The 23,348-nt window shown below is 53.0% G+C and overlaps 1 protein-coding gene across 1 annotated transcript in view; it reads left to right on the forward strand.

Annotated features, from left to right (window-relative positions):
• Positions 1-23,348, forward strand: part of ANOS1 (anosmin 1) — a 169,420-nt gene that overhangs the window by 20,513 nt on the left and 125,559 nt on the right. The window contains exon 2 of the mRNA XM_066250266.1: positions 18,846-18,893. Coding sequence (XP_066106363.1) covers positions 18,846-18,893 — 48 coding nt within the window. The remainder of the gene's footprint in view (positions 1-18,845; positions 18,894-23,348) is intronic.

Consider the following 23,348-nt stretch of genomic DNA (forward strand, 5'->3'; position numbering starts at 1 on the left):
GATTTTAATACAGGATTTATTAAGCGTGTTCCAAAATGTGTGAGTCAAACATTCTGTACAAGTGCAAAGGTGAGGGATTAAGCAAAGGAGAGGAAAGTCCTAGACACAGACAGCCGTGTGGGGACAGCAGGAGGGGAAGGGGGTGAGGGAGGGGGAGGGGGTCGAAGGGGACAGCTGGTGATGGAGGGACACTTGATTTGGGGTGATGAGAACACAGTGCAACATACAGATGAGGTGTTATAGAATCGCACCTGGAACCTGTATAGTTTTATGAACCAATGTCACCCCAATCAATTCAATCACATTTTTTTTAAAAAAGAAAAAAATAGTTTTATTTATTTATGGGGTATTGGATGTTTTTCAGGTAGAAAAAAGTTTTACATGGTGGATGATCAGAGTACCAACAGAGTTCAGATCATGTTACCTGGGGTCCTGTTCTTTCCGGCTGCTCTCGGTGCTTGTCAGTAATTGGCCTGATAACCTAGAATTAATCTTTGGCCTGAGCCGGTCGGTCAGCCGGCCCAGATCCAGACCGCGCCGTGTCTCATGGGAATAGCTGGTTATGAGCAACAGATCACACCTGTCAAGGTCCGCAGCTGCCGGGCGTCTATTTTGAAAAATCACAGGGGTTGTGTGAGTGCCTTTGAAGTCCACTTTGCTCTTTCTTTTCCCTCACTGCCATGCAGAGCAGTAACTTCCTCAAGTTGTTTCGTGAAGAAGCCTATAGTCTGAGGTGAGGCCAAGGCAGAGGGAGGGCCAGGTGGGCCTGGACGGTGCCGGACATTGTTACCTGGAGCTCTCTGTGCTCCCAAAAGTGCACTTGATAAGTTACATAGTCACCCAGAGATCTCTGTGCTCCCAAAAGTGCACTTGATAAGTTACATAGTCACCTGGAGCTCTCTGTGCTCCTGAGAGTGCACTTGATAAGTTACATTGTCACCTGGAGCTCTCTGTGCTCCTGAGAGTGCACTTGATAAGTTACATTGTCACCTGGAGATCTCTGTGCTCCCGAAAGTGCACTTGATAAGTTACATTGTCACCTGGAGATCTCTGTGCTCCCGAGTGTGCACTTGATAAGTTACATTGTCACCTGGAGATCTCTGTGCTCCTGAGAGTGCACTTGATAAGTTACATAGTCACCTGGAGCTCTCTGTGCTCCTGAGAGTGCACTTGATAAGTTACATTGTCACCTGGAGATCTCTGTGCTCCCGAGTGTGCACTTGATAAGTTACATTGTCACCTGGAGATCTCTGTGCTCCCGAGAGTGCACTTGATAAGTTACATTGTCACCCGGAGATCTCTGCTCCCGAGAGTGCACTTGATAAGTTATATTGTCACCTGGAGATCTCTGTGCTCCTGAGCATGCACTTGATAAGTTACATTGTCACCCAGAGATCTCTGTGCTCCCAAAAGTGCACTTGATAAGTTACATTGTCACCTGGAGATCTCTGTGCTCCCAAAAGTGCACTTGATAAGTTATGTAGTCACCCAGAGATCTCTGTGCTCCCGAGGGTTTACTTGATAAGTTACATTGTCACCTGGAGATCTCTGTGCTCCCGAGCGTGCACTTGATAAGTTACGTTGTCACCTGGAGATCTCTGTGCTCCTGAGTGTGCACTTGATAAGTTACATAGTCACCCAGAGATCTCTGTGCTCCCGAGTGTGCACTTGATAAGTTACATTGTCACCTGGAGATCTCTGTGCTCCCGAGAGTGCACTTGATAAGTTACATTGTCACCTGGAGATCTCTGTGCTCCCGAGAGTGCACCTGGTGGGTTATGTTGTCACCTGGAGCTCTCTGTGCTCCCGAGTGTGCACCTGGTGTGTTATGTTGTCACCTGGAGCTCTCTGTGCTCCTGAGCGTGCACTTGGCGGATTCAGAAGCAGAAATGGACTCCACTTGGTTGAAAATCACGCACCATCCCCTTCAAAGATTCTTTTATGACTTGACAAAGAAGATCATCTCCTTCAATAACTGGAGTGCTACAAGAGACCCAGGAAGCTAGAGACGAGTGAGATACATTTGGAGTATTCTTCCCAAAGTTGTGCGTGACAGAGACACACTGTTTCCCCCTTCCGGCAGGCTCCCCAGCAGGAGCGAGGGGCGCGGTCATCGGGGCCCTGTGATGTCGCAGCAGTGCGCTGCCCGGAGGTGCGTGCCCACGGTCAGACCCTTCCCTTCCGTTTGCCTGTCTCCCAGGCTCTGCGGGCCACTCTGCCGCACGGCTCGGGTTGGGGAAGGCGCGGCTCCCGTGTTATTCACTCTGCTGACACTCTGCTGCTCTTCTCTGCTTGGCAGTGAAACTCTCCGCCCCTGCCATCCCTCTTCCCAGCAGCCTTCTGCCTGCGAGGCGAGGTGGAATCTATCACCTCCGACAGGAGTCAGCGGTGGCTCCTCAGCAGGAATGTCACCGAGGACTCCGTTCCGGCACCCTCATTTGTCAAGGGGGAGGGTGGCCAGTCACCGCTGGTCGCTATCACTTTTGAAAAATAGGTTACGGTTGCAACCTGTTGGTGTGCGGGGGCCCGTCCCTGCCTCCTCTGACCACATGCGTCCGGGGGAGGGGGAGTGTCTACATGCCCGGGTAAAGGGATGTTAACAGGTCCTTGGAGAGGAAAGGTCGCCAGTGCTCAAGCTGCACCTGGGAGAGGCAGGTCAAGACCATCACAGAGAGGGCCCGGACCACTGTGGGGATGCGCTGACCACCAGGGACTCTATGCTGAGTCCGAGCCCCTCATTGGGGCCGTCTGCTTCTGTGTTCTCTTTTTCTTCTCTAAGTTTTACTTAGAAAACTAAGTGTAATGCGGTGACATCGGGCACTGAGAGTACAGGAGTCTCAGGCAAACATCTCTATAGCGTTTGAACTATTGATGGCGTTGTGTGGTCATCACCGAACATCAGATCATTTTCTGTCATTGCGTATTCATCCCTCTTCACTCCCCTCCCCCACAATCGCACCCCCCCCCAGCCCATAACCGCCTCACTTTTCTCTGCTTTTTCATGCTTAATTAAGTGCACTATTCTTTTTTTTTTTTTTTTTTAACCAAAACCTGGTCTCGTTAATCATAATGACTTGATATTATGGTTAACAGCTGTCTCCCTACGGCACAGACAAATGCCTTAATGTTTAACTGCTTTACTTAACGACAGGCAAGGGACGTGTCGTTGTCAGCTAGGTGGAGGGTGTGAGGGGTTGCAAGGAGACCGTGTGCTCTGGTGTACGCTGGGAGGTGGAGAAGAGGCCCAAGTTCGGGACTAAACACTGAGAGTAACTTCAGAAGCAGATGAGGGGGGGAGATATATATATATATATATATATATATATATATATATATATATATGAGGGGGGAAATATATATATATATATGAGGGGGGAAATATATATATATATATGAGGGGGGAAAATATATATATATATATATGAGGGGGAAATATATATATATATATATACATGAGGGGGGAAAAATATATATATATATATATATATATATATATATATATATATATATATGGAGGCCAGCATCCCTCGTGCAGGTTGGAGTATGGATGACGCCACATGGCGTTTGTCCCATGGCTTTAATTTGTTTTAGTTAATGTCATCAGAGGGTTGAATGATGCCCCCACTCTCCTCCAAACCCCCATGTTAATGTTATTAAAGAACAAAATCCAGCCTGACCAGGCGGTGGCGCAGCGGATAGAGCGTCGGACTGGGATGCAGAAGGACCCAGGTTCGAGACCCCGAGGTCGCCAGCTTGAGCGCGGGCTCATCTGGTTTGAGCAAAGCTCACCAGCTTGGACCCGAGGTCGCTGGCTCGAGCAAGGGGTTACTCGTTCTGCTATAGCCCCATGGTCAAGGCTCATATGAGAAAGCAATCAATAATGAACAACTAAGGTGTCGCAATGAAAAAGTGATGATTGATGCTTCTCATCTCTCTCCGATCCTGTCTGTCTGTCCCTGTCTATCCCTCTCTCTGACTCTCTCTCTGTCTCTGTAAAAAAAAAGAACAAAGTCCAGCTGAGTCCCTGTGGAGGTCTAATTGGCTTTGCCGATTGATTCATGAGTCGGGCAGGCTCCCATCTGGCGACGAGACGGGGGCTCCTGGGTGTTGTGCCGAGAAGACATTTTTGCGGGTAGAAGGGGGTCAAGGGAGCTGTTAAGAGAGGAAAAGAGAGGGTTGATTCCAGACCAGGACGTCTTCTTCTATGGGGAGGAGAATGGGAAGGGTGTTGATGGGGCAGATTCTCTCTGTGGGGGTGCCCACTGCGGAGATGACCGCGCTGGTGTTGACCGGAAGACTCCAGACCGGTCGGTTCATGTTCTGTTTCTGGGAGAGGCTCTCACAACCGCTCGGGTCAGGTAGTAAATCTAGGTTTCGTATCGTGGGCTTCGGCCGAAGTGTGGCCATTTTGTGGGGCTGTGGTTTTCTCTTGAACGATGTCTTGAACGAAGTTCATTGACACCACTGTCATTTTTACGAATTTCAACAAGGAAGAAATGCTACAGAAGCATGTCTGTCGCATCCACCATATTTCCTGGACTTAGCACCCTCGGACTATCACTTGTTTTTGTCCTTACAGAATTTTTGAAGGGCAAAAACTTCAAAAATGAAGAAGATATCAAACAAGCACTGGTTCAATTTTTTGCATCAAAAGATAAAACATTTTTCAAAAATGGGATATACAAACTGCCCTCACGCTGGCAAGAAATCATTAATAATAATGGCAATTATATTATTTAATAAAGTTTATTGACGGTAGAAAAAAATCTGTATTTTGTTTTATTCCAAAAATGGACAGAACGTTCCGGTAGACCTTATATTTTGGAGAGAGGTATTAGAGCAGTGGTCCCCAACATTTTTTGGGCCATGGACCGGTTTAATGTCAGAAAATATGTTCACGGACCAGCCTTTAGGGTGGGACGGATAAATGTATCTCATGACCGAGACAAGCGTCAAGAGTGAGTCTCAGACGGATGTAACAGAGGGAATCTGGTCATTTTTTACAAAGGAAACATCGTTCAGACTTAAATATAAATAAAACGGAAATAATGTAAGTTATTTATTCTTTCTCTGTGGACCAGTACCAAATGGCCCACGGACCGGTACCAGTCCGCGGCCCGGGAGTTGGGGACCACTGTATTAGAGGATTTGGTTAACAAGAGCATAAGACATCAGCAGGCAGAATGGGGGAAGGTTAATAACTCTTCTCCCCTTTGCTCTTTACTGGCTCTGAGAGGTTTAAGTTGGAATCCGGGGACGCAAAAGCCAGTGACAAAGGGCCCCATGCCGCTGGGACATTGTAACCTCCTTCCCTTGGAAAGTTCCTTGTGTCATAAGACAAGGAACATGTCATTAGCGAGTTACATTTGTCTTGTTTTCAGCAAGAAGACGGATTAGATGACGTCCAAGGTTTCTTCTCGGGTTTGTAATGACACGGTGTCACCCGAGTCCAGGATTCTGCAGTTTACAGATTGAGTGGGTTTGGTTCCTGGTTGTAGGAATGGGCCTGACCTTATTTGAATAAATCTTATACCTTCGGGGGGGGGGGGGGGGGAGAAGTGCCCACGAATGCAAACAGTTCACACAGAAGGTGCTGACAGTTTAGAAGTTCGCAGACGGTTTGGCGTCCTTACGTGTCTCCTGCGATTACCTGTGCAGAACTCGGAATTCTAAGAGAACCTCAATAAGCTTCGATACCATAATAAAAAAAAAGATTTTTAATTGCTTACGGATAAGAGCATCTTTTGTTACGTCACTCTTCACAGGTTGATCGAGATTGAATCTCGACTTACAAGAGAGCCTGTGAGGTTTGAGGTCATTGTTTGTTTCCCTGACTGTCTGTCTACGCTTTTAGTTTTTGCTAAAATTCGCCCTGATTATTTTTCTACCTTGTTTGTGTGTCAGAACATCCTTGCATTGAAAAATAGAGCTGCAAAACAACACTTCAGGAAAAGGAAAGCTCCAAGGAGACTCGACAGGTCACTAGTCATTAAACGTTCCTTAAAGTATGCTGCAGCGAGTCCTCAAGGGCGGTACATTGTAATCTTTCCGGAGAATTACAGGGAAGGGTGTCATTAAGCTTCCTGACAAGTGATGTTTTGCAATGGTTCTTCCGCTGTTGCATTTTTTCCTGCTATGATAATGGTGTGAATTCTTCACCGCAGCTTTGGGAAGGGCACTGACATGCTTTTTTAGAAAGTGTTTCCATTGTTGGGTGCACAGCCTCCTCCTTCAAGTTGCTTTTCAGAGAGAGGCAGATGGAAACAGCGCTGGCCCAGCCCCTACAAGTTGAAACATCTTGAAACAACAAGTGTGTTGTTCCTGGGCTGATATCCTCACGGGGAAACAATTTCTTTTTTCATGAAGGGGGTCTGCAGACCCCCTAGACCAGTGGTCCCCAACCTTTTTTTGGGGGGGGGCCACGGACCGGTTTAATGTCAGAAAATATTTCCACGGACCGACCTTTAGGGTGGGACGGATAAGTGCACAAAATAAAATTGTGCAACCGGCGTAAAAACTGTGGTATTTTTTAAATATAATTGTCGAACTTACGAGACAAGCGTCAAGGGTGAGTCTTAGATGAATGTAACAGAGGGAATCGGGTCATTTTTTTACAAATAAAACATCGTTCAGACTTAAGTATAAATAAAACGGAAATTTGTAAGTTATTTATTCTTTCTCTACGGACCGGTACCAAATGGCCCACGGACTGCTCTAGCGCTGGATTTGGGTCATTTAACAACTGGGTCTCTGCCCTCGTGACCATTTTAGGTATAAAGAGAAGTAGTTTATGGCCTGACCTGTGCTGGTGCAGTGGATAAAGCGTCGACCTGGAAATGCTGAGGTCGCCGGTTCGAAACCCTGGGCTTGCCCGGTCAAGGCACATATGGGAGTTGATGCTTCCAGCTCCTCCCCCCTTCTCTCTCTCTCTGTTTCTCTCCCTCTCTCCTCTCTAAAAATGAATACATAAAATTAAAAAAAAAGAAAAGTAGTTTATTATTTCATGCATTTAATACTTAAATCTGAACAATAAAAGAGGTACGCAAAACTAGATTATGCTATAAGAAAGTTTTAAAATGTGGATAAAAAAATATTCAGTAATACCTGAGAAACAATAACACTGTTATTTAAGATATTTCCATATTGCTGCTTGATTTCCATAATTGCTGCTTGCAGTTGTTTTGTTTTTTTTTTTGACAGAATGAACATGACTGTGGGTGCTTAGAACACGCCGTTGTGCAGATGAACGTTAAAAAGGAGGGAGAGGCCCTGGCCGGTTGGCTCAGCGGTAGAGCGTCGGCCTGGTGTGCGGGGGACCTGGGTTCGATTCCCGGCCAGGGCACATAGGAGAAGCGCCCATCTGCTTCTCCACCCCTCCCCCTCTCCTTCCTCTCTGTCTCTCTCTTCCCCTCCCACAGCCAAGGCTCCATTGGAGCAAAGATGGCCAGGGCGCTGGGGATGACTCCTTGGCCTCTGCCCCAGGCTCTAGAGTGGCTCTGGTTGCGGCAGAGCGACGCCCCGGAGGGGCAGAGCGTCGCCCCTGGTGGGCGTGCTGGGTGGATCCTGGTCGGGCGCATGCGGGAGTCTGTCTGTCTCTCCCTGTTTCCAGCTTCAGAAAAATACAAAAAAAAAAAAAAAAAATGGAGGGAGAAATGTCCATTTGTGATTTCCACATGGGGTGGCTGGCCTTCTCTTTTTTCCTGCCGTGGCCCCCACACCCCCAGCCTCCGTGGGCCCCACAGCACACGCTGGGGCTGAGGACACCTTGAAAGTTGTCCAGAACAGGTCGGGGAGCTTCGTTCTTTGTCTCTGGAGATGGGTTTCTCCCTCAAGGTGTGTGGGCTCGGGCTAAGTGCCTCTGTCCCACCCAGCACATTCCCTGGTGGGGACAGGGGACTTGGGCTGTGACTGTTCCGTTCTCAGCTCTCTCAGTAAGAATATTCGTGTTGTCATGGGGACAGAGACCTGTGGGCGGCACACGGCCGTATCTACCACAGACAATTACCCTTTTATTTTGTGGGACACGGTTCTTCCTTGGCGGGGTTGATGCGTTCCCAGGCGCTGGCGCAGCTTGGACGGTTGCTCTTACGGTGTCAAAGCCGCGCGGTGCCCTCTGGGGACCGACGCCCTCCGTGGCAGTGCCCTTCCCTACGTCCCCACCCGGCTCTGCGCCCTCAGCTCAGGCCTTCGCCCCACAAACCCTCAGCGTTCCGGCCCCGTGCTGGCCTGCAGCCCGTGCTCCTCTCCAGGTTCCCGGTCCGCTGTCGGTACGCCCGTTCCGGCCCCAGGCGCCCAGAGGTCTCGCAGACTCCCCGGTGACTTGGGTATACCGGGAAGTGTGGAAGGACCCCTGCTTGGCCTGGCCCCCCCCTTTAATTTCCTGCTGGGTACTGTCTAGAGAGCTCACGAAGCATCATCCCCTGATCGTGTTTGTTTTTCTCTGTGGCTCCTTGCTAGCCAAAAATGCCCAACTCTGCCTCCTCCAGCTCCCAACAGCGGCCTGCGTGGGTGCTGCCGACCCCCAGATTATCACACAGGGACACTGCGTTTCCGTGCACCCCGAGTTCTCAGCCTCAGGTCGCCGTCTACGCCATCTGCCGATGCTTCCGGGGTGAACTTCCCATCCACGCCGGCTCTCACCTTCCCCCCGGCGGCTAATCCGGAGGTTGACTCCTCCTGTGAGGCTGCCTGCCCGCGCACTCCCTGCTCCTCGGAGACTGCCTCTGTCCTAGCTTCCCTGGGGGGGGAGACGGAAGGAGTTTCTCTCACCCGCACTTGCTGCCTGCGGAAGATCTGTGTGCGCGTTGCTCAGAGAGGTCACCGGAGCTGACCCCGGGCCTCCCTGCCTGTCCCCCCCCCCCCCCCCCCCGGCTGTTCCCTGCTCCTCATCGTCCTTTTCGAGCAAGTGTTCACCGGCTTCGCGCGTCGCCCGGGATGCGTGCACAGAGCCCTTTCCTGGGAGCGGGCGCGGAGGGCAGGGGCACACACGTCTGTCTGGAAACGAAAGGGGACCCGTGGAGAGCCCACAGAGACCTGCACGCCAGGTCTCGCTGACGGCGAGAAGCCGTGCGTCCCGCATCCATTTGTACGGCATCCTATGACATTAAAAAAAAAACAACACAACGACGATAAACTTGTGACTATGGCTTGATGACAGTCTTTCACGAAGGCCTCGTTTGGTGACGGCCATCTCATGTTGTTTTCGTAGCGCCTTTCACCCGGCCAGGGGGTCTGGGGGGCTCTCTTCTCCCTTCCCTTGCGTTCTCTCGTGAGGTGGGCAGTCTTTCTGCTCCTCTCTCGGTCCCCTGTGCACGTACAGCTTCATCGACGGCGGCGGAGTTCTTGCCTAAAATTGGTCGTTAGCAGCAAGAACATGAGGGAGTCCAGCCTTTCCTCCAATGTCTGTCTCCCCAGCACCTGGTTTGCATTTTGGTGCCAACAACAATGTTTCCTTTCGATGCCAAATTAGAGCCTAATTATCAATGTATTTTAAGCGTGTTTTCAAGTGGCAGCAGAGACCCACGTGCGTGGAACAAACAGTGTACACAGCTCAGTTTAAACGGTGACAGCTGTGCTGCTAAGACTCAGGTCCTATGTGGGACAGCTTCACCGCGTGTCCTGTCTGCTACCCAGCCAGCAGTGACCCACAGCCTCACCATGTGTCCCGTCTGCTTCCCGGCCAGCAGTGACCCACAGCCTCACCATGTGTCCCGTCTGCTTCCCGGCCAGCAGTGACCCACAGCCTCACCTCCCTGTCCCGTCTGCTACCCGGCCAGCAGTGACCCACAGCCTCACCTCCCTGTCCCGTCTGCTACCCGGCCAGCAGTGACCCACAGCCTCACCTCCCTGTCCCGTCTGCTACCCGGCCAGCAGTGACCCACAGCCTCACCTCCCTGTCCCGTCTGCTACCCGGCCAGCAGTGACCCACAGCATCCCCTCCCCGTCCCGTCTGCTACCCGGCCAGCAGTGACCCACAGCCTCACCTCCCTGTCCCGTCTGCTGCCCGGCCAGCAGTGACCCACAGCCTCACCTCCCTGTCCCGTCTGCTACCCGGCCAGCAGTGACCCACAGCGTCCCCTCCCCGTCCCGTCTGCTACCCGGCCAGCAGTGACCCACAGCCTCACCTCCCTGTCCCGTCTGCTGCCCGGCCAGCAGTGACCCACAGCCTCACCTCCCTGTCCCGTCTGCTACCCGGCCAGCAGTGACCCACAGCTCCACCTCCCTGTCCCGTCTGCTTCCCGGCCAGCAGTGACCCACAGCTCCACCTCCCTGTCCCGTCTGCTTCCCGGCCAGCAGTGACCCACAGCCTCACCTCCCTGTCCCGTCTGCTACCCGGCCAGCAGTGACCCACAGCCTCACCTCCCTGTCCCGTCTGCTACCTGGCCAGCAGTGACCCACAGCCTCACCTCCCTGTCCCGTCTGCTACCCGGCCAGCAGTGACCCACAGCGTCCCCTCCCCATCCCGTCTGCTACCCGGCCAGCAGTGACCCACAGCCTCACCTCCCTGTCCCGTCTGCTCCCCGGCCAGCAGTGACCCACAGCCTCACCTCCCTGTCCCGTCTGCTGCCCGGCCAGCAGTGACCCACAGCCTCACCTCCCTGTCCCGTCTGCTGCCCGGCCAGCAGTGACCCACAGCCTCACCTCCCTGTCCCGTCTGCTACCCGGCCAGCAGTGACCCACAGCCTCACCTCCCTGTCCCGTCTGCTACCCGGCCAGCAGTGACCCACAGCCTCACCTCCCTGTCCCGTCTGCTACCCGGCCAGCAGTGACCCACAGCCTCACCTCCCTGTCCCGTCTGCTACCCGGCCAGCAGTGACCCACAGCTCCACCTCCCTGTCCCGTCTGCTACCCGGCCAGCAGTGACCCACAGCCTCACCTCCCTGTCCCGTCTGCTACTCGGCCAGCAGTGACCCACAGCCTCACCTCCCTGTCCCGTCTGCTACCCGGCCAGCAGTGACCCACAGCCTCACCTCCCTGTCCCGTCTGCTACCCGGCCAGCAGTGACCCACAGCATCCCCTCCCCGTCCCGTCTGCTACCCGGCCAGCAGTGACCCACAGCCTCACCTCCCTGTCCCGTCTGCTGCCCGGCCAGCAGTGACCCACAGCCTCACCTCCCTGTCCCGTCTGCTACCCGGCCAGCAGTGACCCACAGCGTCCCCTCCCCGTCCCGTCTGCTACCCGGCCAGCAGTGACCCACAGCCTCACCTCCCTGTCCCGTCTGCTACCCGGCCAGCAGTGACCCACAGCCTCACCTCCCTGTCCCGTCTGCTACCCGGCCAGCAGTGACCCACAGCCTCACCTCCCTGTCCCGTCTGCTACCCGGCCAGCAGTGACCCACAGCTCCACCTCCCTGTCCCGTCTGCTACCCGGCCAGCAGTGACCCACAGCCTCACCTCCCTGTCCAGTCAGCAACACGGCCAGCAGTGACCCACAGCCTCACCTCCCTGTCCCGTCTGCTACCCGGCCAGCAGTGACCCACAGCCTCACCTCCCTGTCCCGTCTGCTACCCGGCCAGCAGTGACCCACAGCATCCCCTCCCCGTCCCGTCTGCTACCCGGCCAGCAGTGACCCACAGCCTCACCTCCCTGTCCCGTCTGCTTCCCGGCCAGCAGTGACCCACAGCCTCACCTCCCTGTCCCGTCTGCTACCCGGCCAGCAGTGACCCACAGCGTCCCCTCCCCGTCCCGTCTGCTACCCGGCCAGCAGTGACCCACAGCCTCACCTCCCTGTCCCGTCTGCTGCCCGGCCAGCAGTGACCCACAGCCTCACCTCCCTGTCCCGTCTGCTACCCGGCCAGCAGTGACCCACAGCTCCACCTCCCTGTCCCGTCTGCTTCCCGGCCAGCAGTGACCCACAGCTCCACCTCCCTGTCCCGTCTGCTTCCCGGCCAGCAGTGACCCACAGCCTCACCTCCCTGTCCCGTCTGCTACCCGGCCAGCAGTGACCCACAGCCTCACCTCCCTGTCCCGTCTGCTACCTGGCCAGCAGTGACCCACAGCCTCACCTCCCTGTCCCGTCTGCTACCCGGCCAGCAGTGACCCACAGCGTCCCCTCCCCATCCCGTCTGCTACCCGGCCAGCAGTGACCCACAGCCTCACCTCCCTGTCCCGTCTGCTCCCCGGCCAGCAGTGACCCACAGCCTCACCTCCCTGTCCCGTCTGCTGCCCGGCCAGCAGTGACCCACAGACTCACCTCCCTGTCCCGTCTGCTACCCGGCCAGCAGTGACCCACAGCCTCACCTCCCTGTCCCGTCTGCTACCCGGCCAGCAGTGACCCACAGCCTCACCTCCCTGTCCCGTCTGCTACCCGGCCAGCAGTGACCCACAGCCTCACCTCCCTGTCCCGTCTGCTACCCGGCCAGCAGTGACCCACAGCTCCACCTCCCTGTCCCGTCTGCTACCCGGCCAGCAGTGACCCACAGCCTCACCTCCCTGTCCCGTCTGCTACTCGGCCAGCAGTGACCCACAGCCTCACCTCCCTGTCCCGTCTGCTACTCGGCCAGCAGTGACCCACAGCTCCACCTCCCTGTCCCGTCTGCTTCCCGGCCAGCAGTGACCCACAGCTCCACCTCCCTGTCCCGTCTGCTACCCGGCCAGCAGTGACCCACAGCTTCACCTCCCTGTCCCGTCTGCTACCCGGCCAGCAGTGACCCACAGCCTCACCTCCCTGTCCCGTCTGCTACCCGGCCAGCAGTGACCCACAGCCTCACCTCCCTGTCCCGTCTGCTACCCGGCCAGCAGTGACCCACAGCTTCACCTCCCTGTCCCGTCTGCTACCCGGCCAGCAGTGACCCACAGCTTCAGTGCCCTGTCCCGTCTGCTACCCGGCCAGCAGTGACCCACAGCCTCACCTCCCTGTCCCGTCTGCTACCCGGCCAGCAGTGACCCACAGCTTCAGCACCCTGTCCCGTCTGCTACCCGGCCAGCAGTGACCCACAGCCTCACCTCCCTGTCCCGTCTGCTACCCGGCCAGCAGTGACCCACAGCTCCACCTCCCTGTCCCGTCTGCTCCCCGGCCAGCAGTGACCCACAGCCTCACCTCCCTGTCCCGTCTGCTACCCGGCCAGCAGTGACCCACAGCTTCAGCGCCCTGTCCCGTCTGCTACCCGGCCAGCAGTGACCCACAGCCTCACCTCCCTGTCCCGTCTGCTACCCGGCCAGCAGTGACCCACAGCTTCAGCGCCCTGTCCCGTCTGCTACCCGGCCAGCAGTGACCCACAGCCTCACCTCCCTGTCCCGTCTGCTACCTGGCCAGCAGTGACCCACAGCTTCAGCGCCCTGTCCCGTCTGCTACCCGGCCAGCAGTGACCCACAGCCTCACCTCCCTGTCCCGTCTGCTACCCGGCCAGCAGTGACCCACAGCCTCACCATGTGTCCCGTCTGCTACCCGGCCAGCAGTGACCCACAGCTCCACCTCCCTGTCCCGTCTGCTACCCGGCCAGCAGTGACCCACAGCCTCACCTCCCTGTCCCGTCTGCTACCCGGCCAGCAGTGACCCACAGCCTCACCTCCCTGTCCCGTCTGCTACCCGGCCAGCAGTGACCCACAGCCTCACCTCCCTGTCCCGTCTGCTACCCGGCCAGCAGTGACCCACAGCCTCACCTCCCTGTCCCGTCTGCTACCCGGCCAGCAGGACCCACAGCCTCACCTCCCTGTCCCGTCTGCTACCCGGCCAGCAGTGACCCACAGCCTCACCTCCCTGTCCCGTCTGCTACCCGGCCAGCAGTGACCCACAGCTTCACTCCCTGTCCCGTCTGCTACCTGGCCAGCAATGACCCTGCCCCGTGGTCCATCCAGTGGGGGTGACAGGTGTCCCCACTGCAGACACAGGCCGGTTCTTTGCCTGAACAGTGGCTGATGGCTCAAGGCTGGGCGGAGCTTTGTTCAAAGCACAGGTTGTCAATCCAAGGACGTGGGTCCTGGTGTTTTCTGGTTTCGAGAACTCATCATCCGCTCTCATTTTCACCCAGTTTCCATTCTGCTCTTCGTCTCTTGTCACTGTGGACTGCTGGTCTGCCCCGATGTTCACGGGGACCCGCTATCCCGGGTGGCACAGTGCTGCTGGTGGCCAGGACAACCGAGCGTAGTATCCTAGCCTCAGAGACCGCCCCCTCTACCTTCAGACACCCACGACAGGGGCCCCTGAGCTGCGCCCCGGGCAGCTGACGGCGGTCCTCATGCCGACGGCTTTGTCTGTGCTTGGCCTGAGACGGTCTCACTCATGTCGCCGCTGGCTCCTGGGGACAAAAGCAAGAATGTGCTTTTTTTTTTTTTTTTTTTTTTTGTATTTTTCTGAAGCTGGAAACGGGGAGAGACAGTCAGACAGACTCCTGCATGCGCCCGACCGGGATCCACCCGGCACGCCCACCAGGGGCGACACTCTGCCCACCAGGGGGCGATGCTCTGCCCCTCCAGGGCGTCGCTCTGCCATGACCAGAGCCACTCTAGCGCCTGGGGCAGAGGCCAAGGAGTCATCCCCAGCGCCCTGGCCATCTTTGCTCCAATGGAGCCTTGGCTGTGGGAGGGGAAGAGAGAGACAGAGAGGAAGGGGGGGGTGGAGAAGCAAATGGGCGCTTCTCCTATGTGCCCTGGCCGGGAATCGAACCCGGATCCCCCGCACGCCAGGCCGATGCTCTACCGCTGAGCCAACCGGCCAGGGCTAAGAATGTGCTTTTACGTCGACCTTGAAAGGTGCCTTCGCCTGTCACATCGATGCCTGGAGACCCCAGGCTTTCTGGGCCCTCATTACACCCTTTCTCAGGTTCACAGTTAAATTGAGCAGGAACACAAAGGGGTCCCCTCTACGCCCTTGCCCTCCACACTCAGCCTCCCCACCTCCGAGCGGTGCAGCTGTCGTGAGCAACAAACCCACATTGATTCGACACCCACATCACAGTCACCCTCAGTCCATGGTTTCCATCAGGGTTCACACTCGCTTCTGTGTCCTCTCCTGCTCTGGGCGAATGTGTCATGACCTGTATTCCGGATGACAGTATCGTCCAGAGCAGTTCCACCGCCCCAAATCTCCTCGCTGGCCCCCCCTCTCCCCGCACCCCGACAGCTATGGATCTTCGCAGTGTCCCCAAGTTTATTCTTCTCTTCCAGGACGTCCTAGACCAGGCATCCCCAAACTACGGCCCGCGGGCCACATGCGGCCCCCTGAGGCCATTTATCCGGCCCCCTGCCACACTTCTGGAAGGGGCACCTCTTTCATTGGTGGTCAGTAAGAGGAGCACTGTATGTGGCGGCCCTCCAACGGTCTGAGGGACAGTGAACTGGCCCCCTGTGTAAAAAGTTTGGGGACCCCTGTCCTAGACTTTGAATCACACACTGCATGGCCTTTTCAGATTGGCCTCTCTCCTGAGGCTTGGGCATGTAAGAGTCTTCAGAAATATCCTGAAGAAAGCATACAGATGAGATGATCAGTAACAAAGGTTTTGTGTTTTTTTCCCAAACCATATTTTGAACCACGGAAATGCCCGTTTCAGTTTTAGCCTCTTGACTCCCTCTGTCTTTTAGCTGCCGTTGAAGACATAGGAAACGCCTGATTTTATTGATGAGAGAAAAGAACGCCCTGGCCAGTTGGCACAGTGGTAGAGCGTCGGCCTGGCGTGCAGGAGTCCCAGGTTCAATTCCCAGCCAGGGCACACAGGAGAAGTGCCCATCTGCTTCTCCACCCCTCCCCCCCTCCTTCCTCTCTGTCTCTCTCTTCCCCTCCTGCAGCCAAGGCTCCATTGGAGCAAAGTTGGCCCGGGCGCTGAGGATGGCTCCATGGCCTCTGCCCCAGGCGCTAGAGTGGCTCTGGTCGTGACAGAGCGACCCCCCAGATGGGCAGAGCATCGCCCCCTGGTGGGCGTGCCGGGTGGATCCCAGTCGGGCGCATGCGGGAGTCTGTCTGACTGTCTCTCCCAGTTTCTGGCTTCAGAAAAATACAAAAAAAAAAAAGAAAAGAACATTTTTATAATAAACAATGAAATCAAATACATTCTCCCACGGTTGCATATTCATAGGAAAGAAAACATTCTGGATAAAAAATGAGTTAATTTAAATTTTCATCGCAGCTTTTATGTGTTAAAAACATACATTTCATGTGGAAATAAAATGCGAGTAATGGCTCATTGTTTGTAGTTTCCAGGGTTGATTGGTAAAGGTTCGGTCTATTGTGGGTTTCTGAGTTCAGTGTCAAATGTTCTTTCTGTCCTGCGTTGGACAACAGCTTGGTGTATATCGGGAACGGCACATTGGTGAGTCCTTGTTCGTGTTCTGCATGGACACCTGCTTATGTTAGAGCAGGGGTCCCCAAACTACGGCCCGCGGGCCACATGCGGCCCCCTGAGGCCATTTATCTGGCCCCCGCCGCACTTCTGGAAGGGGCACCTCTTTCATTGGTGGTCAGTGAGAGACGCAAAGCATGGCATCGCTCACATACAGTACTACTTCCAGTGACGTGGGATGCACGCTTCACGGCTCCGGAAGCACGTCACATCACTTGTTACATCTGGCAGTGACAAATATGGAACCGGACATTGACCATCTCATTAGCCAAAAGCAGGCCCGTAGTTCCCATTGAAATACTGGTCAGTTTGTTGATTTAAATTTACTTGTTCTTTACTTTAAATATTGTATTTGTTCCTGTTTTGTTTTTTTACTTTAAAATAAGATATGTGCAGTGTGCATAGGGATTTGTTCATAGTTTTTTTTATAGTCTGGCCCTCCAATGGTCTGAGGGACAGTGAAGTGGCCCCCTGTGTAAAAAGTTTGGGGACCCCTGTGTTAGAGCATAGAAACTGTGGGGTCTGGCAGGATGCGCTCTTCTCGTTTTAAACGGTCGCAACTGGACGGCCAGTGCTCCTCACCTCGATCCCCTCCTGGCGGGCTGTCTTGAACTGAATGAAGTGTTTTTCTTTACTCGAAGCTTTTGAAGAATTATTTTTACTTTAAGAGGGGGGGGAAAAAAGTCAAAAGGCTGGAAATGGAGAAACTTTGAACACGCCATTCAAATCCCGTCTGGGGGCAGGCGATTGAACTCACCTCAACTCTTTGAACGCTGGATTGACTGGCGTTCATGTTTGATCTAGTAAAACCAATAAAATACGGGATGTCGCTGTTACAACTTAACAAAAGTGCCGCCTCCCTCTGATCCCTCCTGGGGGCTTCCAGTGATGAGTGTAGGAGCTCATATCTCTCTTGTTTGACGGACTCCACTCTTCACTCTGAGGGCTCTCAGCCAGGACAAGACCCCAGATCACAGATCCTGCATTTTTGTTGTCAAGTGGTGAAGGTTATTGTGACGCGACTGAGTGCTAAACCCCCGGGGGCAGGATGTTGCAGTGGGACAGGACCTGTCTTTTTCCTTTGCACACCTGCTCACAGGGCACGCCGGGTAAGCAGCCCGGCACAGGCAGCAGATACGTGCACACCTGCCGTAAACACCGCGGCCGAGCTCACCTGGGGTTTATCCACGTCCTCGATGGCATTAGGCGGGCTTCTTAGAAGTCCTTTGTAGACATGCATGCTATTGGGGAACGCTGATTGATGGAGCAAACGTGTGAGTAGCGAGGGGGAGGCGTTGTTTTATGAAAAACAAGAGACCTCAGACTCAAAGAGAAAGGAAACGCATGTTTGGGGTAGCGTATGTGTGTGTGTGTGTGTGTGTGTATGCAACATTTCTGCATGGAAAAACTCCACGAATAAATTCAAAAGCCAACACCTACAACGGACAAGTGGCGCTCCACTCCAGTGGGTGCTAATCGTGGCTACAACGGACAAGGAAAGTGTCTACAGCCTCAGAGAGCAATGGTGAAACACGCAGACAGTTCTATACAGGAAACAACAGTGGCTAACCAAAGGGAACGGAAGGTAACACACTAGCAGGTTGGCCCCTGGTCACACGGGCAAACAGGGCAGGCTTGCTGCCACCCAGGGAGAAAGACCCCGGTGGGCCCCCTTCCGAGCCTCGCTGATGAGTGAGTAAGGGCAGCAGTCATGGCCAGGAGCCTCGGAGAGTGTACGTCCAGGGTCACGCCCCTCGCTGAAATACAGTAACGGTGGCAGACCAACAAAGGAGCAGCAATGGACTCTCCCAGTATTTTGCTGAATACTTTACCTGGATTAATCCTTTTCATCTCCCCAAGCATGCTTCGAGACAACCCCCTTCAGTAATAAAAGAATTCATCGCCGTTTTAATCCTCTCTTCTGCGTGCTGGGCGAGGCCCCAAATACTTCTTTCCAACGGCCGCCGAGCTCTTTGTTTTATGGCGCGGGGACATTTGTGCTGAGGATGAAGCCACGTTGGTTGAGGGAACGCCTCTCTGTGACTCCGCGGGAACGCATGGGCTGCTGGGTCCTCTCTCATTTGGGTCTTCCTCTGAGCGAGCAGGAGCAGACGCCCGGCAGTCTCCTTCCATTTCTGTGGTTAGAGTTTGGGCTTTTACCTACCCTCACGGGGAGTTAATTCAAGGGGCGCCCTGCACAGAACTTCTCCCCGCTGCAATCCTCTATTGTATTTAACCCTCTGCCATTCGCTCGATAATAATTATTCCCAGCAGGACGTCAAAATCCCCTGTACTGGGTTTTCTATGGACCCACCCCATTTTCCCCTCTCAGCTTGCAATCTTTATGATTTCGTCTGTCTTTGTTTACATCGTGAAGTCAAGGGCAAAGCTGGACTTATATACGAGCACATTTTCTGCTTTAGGAAGAGAGAAGCCTATCCGAGTGGCCACGCCACATGGGTCCTTGGTTGATACACCTATTTATAAAGTCTGTGCGTGCACACACAGGGGGGCTTGCAGTTTGCCGTGAGAAAATGACTGAATTTGTCAATGTGTCTTTTTCTTTCTGCAGAACAATGGTTCCTTGGTTTGGTGTCAGAATCACAAGCAGTGTTCTAAGGTATGTGTCAATACTTTTTTTTTTTTAAATAACCTTTGAATTTTGGCGTGATTATAGAGTCACAGGGAGTCACAAATTAGTGCAGGAAAATCACATGTGCCCTGCACCAAGTTTCTGCCAATGATTACACTTAATGCTTTTTGTACAATATCAAAAGCAGAAAATTGACATTGATACAATGTGTGTGTGTGTGTGTGTGTGTGTGTATACTTCTATGGGGTATTATCACTTGTTTAGTTTCAATTTGCGTAGCCATCACCGCAATCAAGATACGTGTATTGGTATTTGTATCTACTACCTCTTTACTCTGTAACTTTAATAAAAAAAATTTTGACAGATGAGCACCTTTTTGTTAGACCAGAAGATTTACTATATTTCACTTGCACCTACATTATTTTGTATTTAGTTTGTTTGTCTGTAAGCATTGCTGGTTAAATAATTTGCTTCTTTAAGTGAACAGTCTCTTTTCCATTTTGAGTGTTTCGTGTTGGTCACTCATAGTCTAATGCTGTCATTTATATTCTCAAGAGCATAAGATTTGTGCCTCAGCTCCCAGACCTCACAATGTGAACTCACTTCAGCCCCACTCGAGAAGTAGGTTTTCACATTTAGCTATTTAAATGAATGATGCTTCAACTTGCTGAAAACATTGGAGCCATTCTGGGATTGTAGTAGGGTTTGACGGAATTTGTTTTGTGGACATTCCTTTTACACCTAAAATTGAATTGTTTCTGTATTTCACAACCAAAATTGTATCTGAGCAGTACACAATACTCAAATATCCTCATTATGAACAGCATGCTATTTTGAAAGTTCTTTCAAACACATTTCCTGCAAGTAAATGATTGCAGAATACCATTCCTAAACCCTATACCTTTGTTATGATGATACATTCCCACATTCACGCACGCACTGTGTCATTTAATAGATGCCAATGTTATGAAAAATAGGACAGAATTTTTATGTGTACATCAACGTGAAAGAATTTGGCGAAAATAAGCTTTGCTTTGCCCTGACTCTCTAGCTCCTGGGCAGAAATGAAATGTCTGCTTTATGACCCTTTTTACATAATATCATAGGTCTCGTGTCTGAAAAGACAGTTTCTGGTACCTATTATATTCTTGTCGTACCCAGTTAGTCAGTCATACACGGTTTCAGTTACCTCCCGTAAACCCGGGTCTGAACATATTAAACAGAGTATTGCAGAAACACACAATTTATGCATTTTAAATTTTGTGCCGTCCCGATTCTGCTGAAGTATCGACCTGTCTCCCTCCCTCCCTCCCTCCCTGCCGGCGGGCCGGCCGGGCCCAGGAATCGTCCCTTCGTCCAGCGCCCTCCGCCCCTGGGCGCCTCAGGAGCCATCCGGATGATCGGATGGGTTGTCAGAGCTGCGGACCAAGTTCACATCACTTTCACTATAGTCTTCTGTCCCAGCCATTCCCTTCCGTTGTTAGTTACTGCGGTGGATCTCTTACGGCGGCCCGTTTATAAATTCAGCGGTACCGCAGGTCAGTGTGGACGGGAAGAGGCACAGTGCTTAGAGGGTTTGGGTTTGGTATTGTCCCCAATATCAGGCATTCACTGGGGTGGGGGGGCGTGCAGCCATCTCCCAGGGTGGTGGGCACTGTACCTGTCCTTCAGCTGGACGTTTGGGCCATTTCTTTTTTTTTATTATTAATTTTTTATTTCTAGTGTTATTTTTAGTAACAAGGCATAATCAAAAGAGACTATCTGCTTAGCTTATCAAAAATAAAACCTCGCCTGACCAGGTGGTGGCGCAGTGGATAGAGCGTCGGACTGGGATGCGGAAGGACCCAGGTTCGAGACCCCGAGGTCGCCAGCTTGAGTGCGGGCTCGTCTGGCTTGAGCAAAGAGCTCACCAGCTTAGACCCAAGGTCACTGGCTCCAGCAGGGGGTTACTCGGTCTGCTGAAGGCCCGCGGTCAAGGCACATATGAGAAAGCAATCAATGAACAACTAAAAAGTCACAACGCGCAACGAGAAACTGATGATTGATGCTTCTCATCTCTCTCCATTCCTGTCTGTCTGTCCCTGTCTATCTCTGCCTCTCCGACCACTTCCCCGATGGGCCATTTCCTTATGGCGTTGTTGCCATGAGGCTGAGTGATTTCCTAAACAGGGTGTCTGCCCAGTTTTGTCTTACTTGGGTTTTACACATTCAATCAGTGCCACTTGTCATGGAAGCGCCTCTTTCTCCTCGTTCCGCTGACCAGACGCATTCTCCTTACACGCTTCAAACGGTAATGGAAGACGATCCCCTCAACTGATTTCATGTCGTTCGATTTATCCTTCTTTCTGACCTGCCTGGGCCTCTGTCTCTCTTCCACGAGGCCGCTAGCGCCTCTGTCAAGTCTGAGCTACTTTGTAACACATCCTACTGAAAACGCCTGGCGGTTTCTGGGCCTGCACACTGTGCAGCCGTGTTTGTGAGGGAGGGATGGAGGCTGACACCTGGCACCGAATTGCACAAGTGAAGAAATGTAGCCCTTAGCCGGAAAACGAGGGCTGATCGGTGAGGCACAGCTGACTCCAGCGGAAACTTTGGACAATGTTGCAGAGCGGAGGTAACTTCAAGGGCTGTTTAGCCTGCACCCTTCAGAAGGAATCTTACAAGGAACCTTATGTGTGAGTCACGTGCTATGGAACTGACATCCATTTAAGGGCTGCTTTTAAACTGAACCCTTGGGAAGGAATCTTCCCTGTTGGCTTTGACCATCACTGGATACATTTGCAGATGGATACATTTTTGTATTTATTAAACTTTTTCTTAAATTTTTTAAGATTCATGAAGAGCCTGTAGGCATTTCCTCTTAATCTTCAGGTGAACGGGGTAAGCAGTGAGAGATGGGAATGTCACTTACCAGGAGGGGAATTTGGACACACACACAGTCGATAACGGTCCCGGGGTCACTCAGAGAATTGGTAGAGGCGTCCTAAAGTTTGAAAGGCTGTTCCCTGCATTGCGCTGCATGGAAGTCAACAACCTGAGAATGCATTTTGAATAAATATTGGCACAGCCTGCCCTGTGGTGACGCAGTGGAGAGAAAGCATCAACTTGGAACGCCCAGGCCGCCGGTTCAAAACTCTGGGTTTGCCTGTTCAGGGCACATGTGGGAGTTGATGCTTTCTGCTCCTCTTCCCTTCTCTCTCTCTCCCTCTTCGCTCTAAAATGAATAAATAAGATCTTAATAAAAAAAATATGGCACAGAAGAGTAAAAAACGAACAAATAAACAAGAAGAAAGAATAGGAAGAAAACACCCCCCCCCCCCCAGAAATAATGTTGACGTAACTTTTTGAATACAAGTTGAAGAATAAGGCTTGTTAATAGTTCACAGCAATCACACACTTTCTAACCATCCGGGCCACCACCTGTGAGGCCTGTTGCCTTCAGCGTCCCTGCAAAACACGACCTTTGTTCCCCAGCTCACCACCCTGCCCGCCCCAGTCCAACCTGCCGTCACCCCCTACCCGGGCCAGCCGCCGGCGTCTCTTCCGGCCCCACGTGGGCGCTGGAAGGAGCCCGAATCGCCTGAGCTGAGGCGTGCTGCTGTCTACCTTACCGTTTTGACGTCCTCCTGTCTGGCCAGACCTTCTCAGACCACCTTTCTCCCATTCCCAAGGTCACGGAACATCCCAGTCTGCCACCTGACATTGCACAGTCATTCATTCCGTCGTCTGCCGAGAGTCCGTCTCGTCCTTCAGCAGAGAGTCAGGTCTGGGGTGGGGGGCACAGACTGTGTTCCCCTTGTGCCCCGTGGTGTCCTCAGACCCCACCATGCTGTTTAGCATAGAGTTGTTGCTCATTTTTGTCATCAGTGAATGAGTGAAAACATATTGCATACAATCGCATTTTTCCCCTCCCAGAGTCCACCGTGACTGCATTACCTTTGGGCGTAAAGTAGTATATAATCCAGGGGTCCCCAGACTTTTTACACAGGGGCCCAGTTCACTGTCCTTCAGACCGTTGGAGGGCCAGACTATATAAAAAAACTATGAACAAATCCCTATGCACACTGTACATATCTTATTTTAAAGTAAAAAAACAAAACGGGAACAAATACAATATTTAAAATAAAGAACAATTTATTTATTTATTTATTTTTTTATTTTTTTTTTTTTTTTCATTTTTCTGAAGCTGGAAACAGGGAGAGACAGTCAGACAGACTCCCGCATGCGCCCGACCGGGATCCACCCGGCACGCCCACCAGGGGCGACGCTCTGCCCACCAGGGGGCGATGCTCTGCCCATCCTGGGCGTCGCCATGTTGCGACCAGAGCCACTCTAGCGCCTGGGGCAGAGGCCACAGAGCCATCCCCAGCGCCCGGGCCATCTTTGCTCCAATGGAGCCTTGGCTGCGGGAGGGGAAGAGAGAGACAGAGAGGAAAGCGCGGCGGAGGGGTGGAGAAGCAAATGGGCGCTTCTCCTGTGTGC

The sequence above is a fragment of the Saccopteryx bilineata genome, chromosome X (assembly GCF_036850765.1).
Source record: "Saccopteryx bilineata isolate mSacBil1 chromosome X, mSacBil1_pri_phased_curated, whole genome shotgun sequence".
NCBI lineage: Eukaryota > Metazoa > Chordata > Mammalia > Chiroptera > Emballonuridae > Saccopteryx > Saccopteryx bilineata.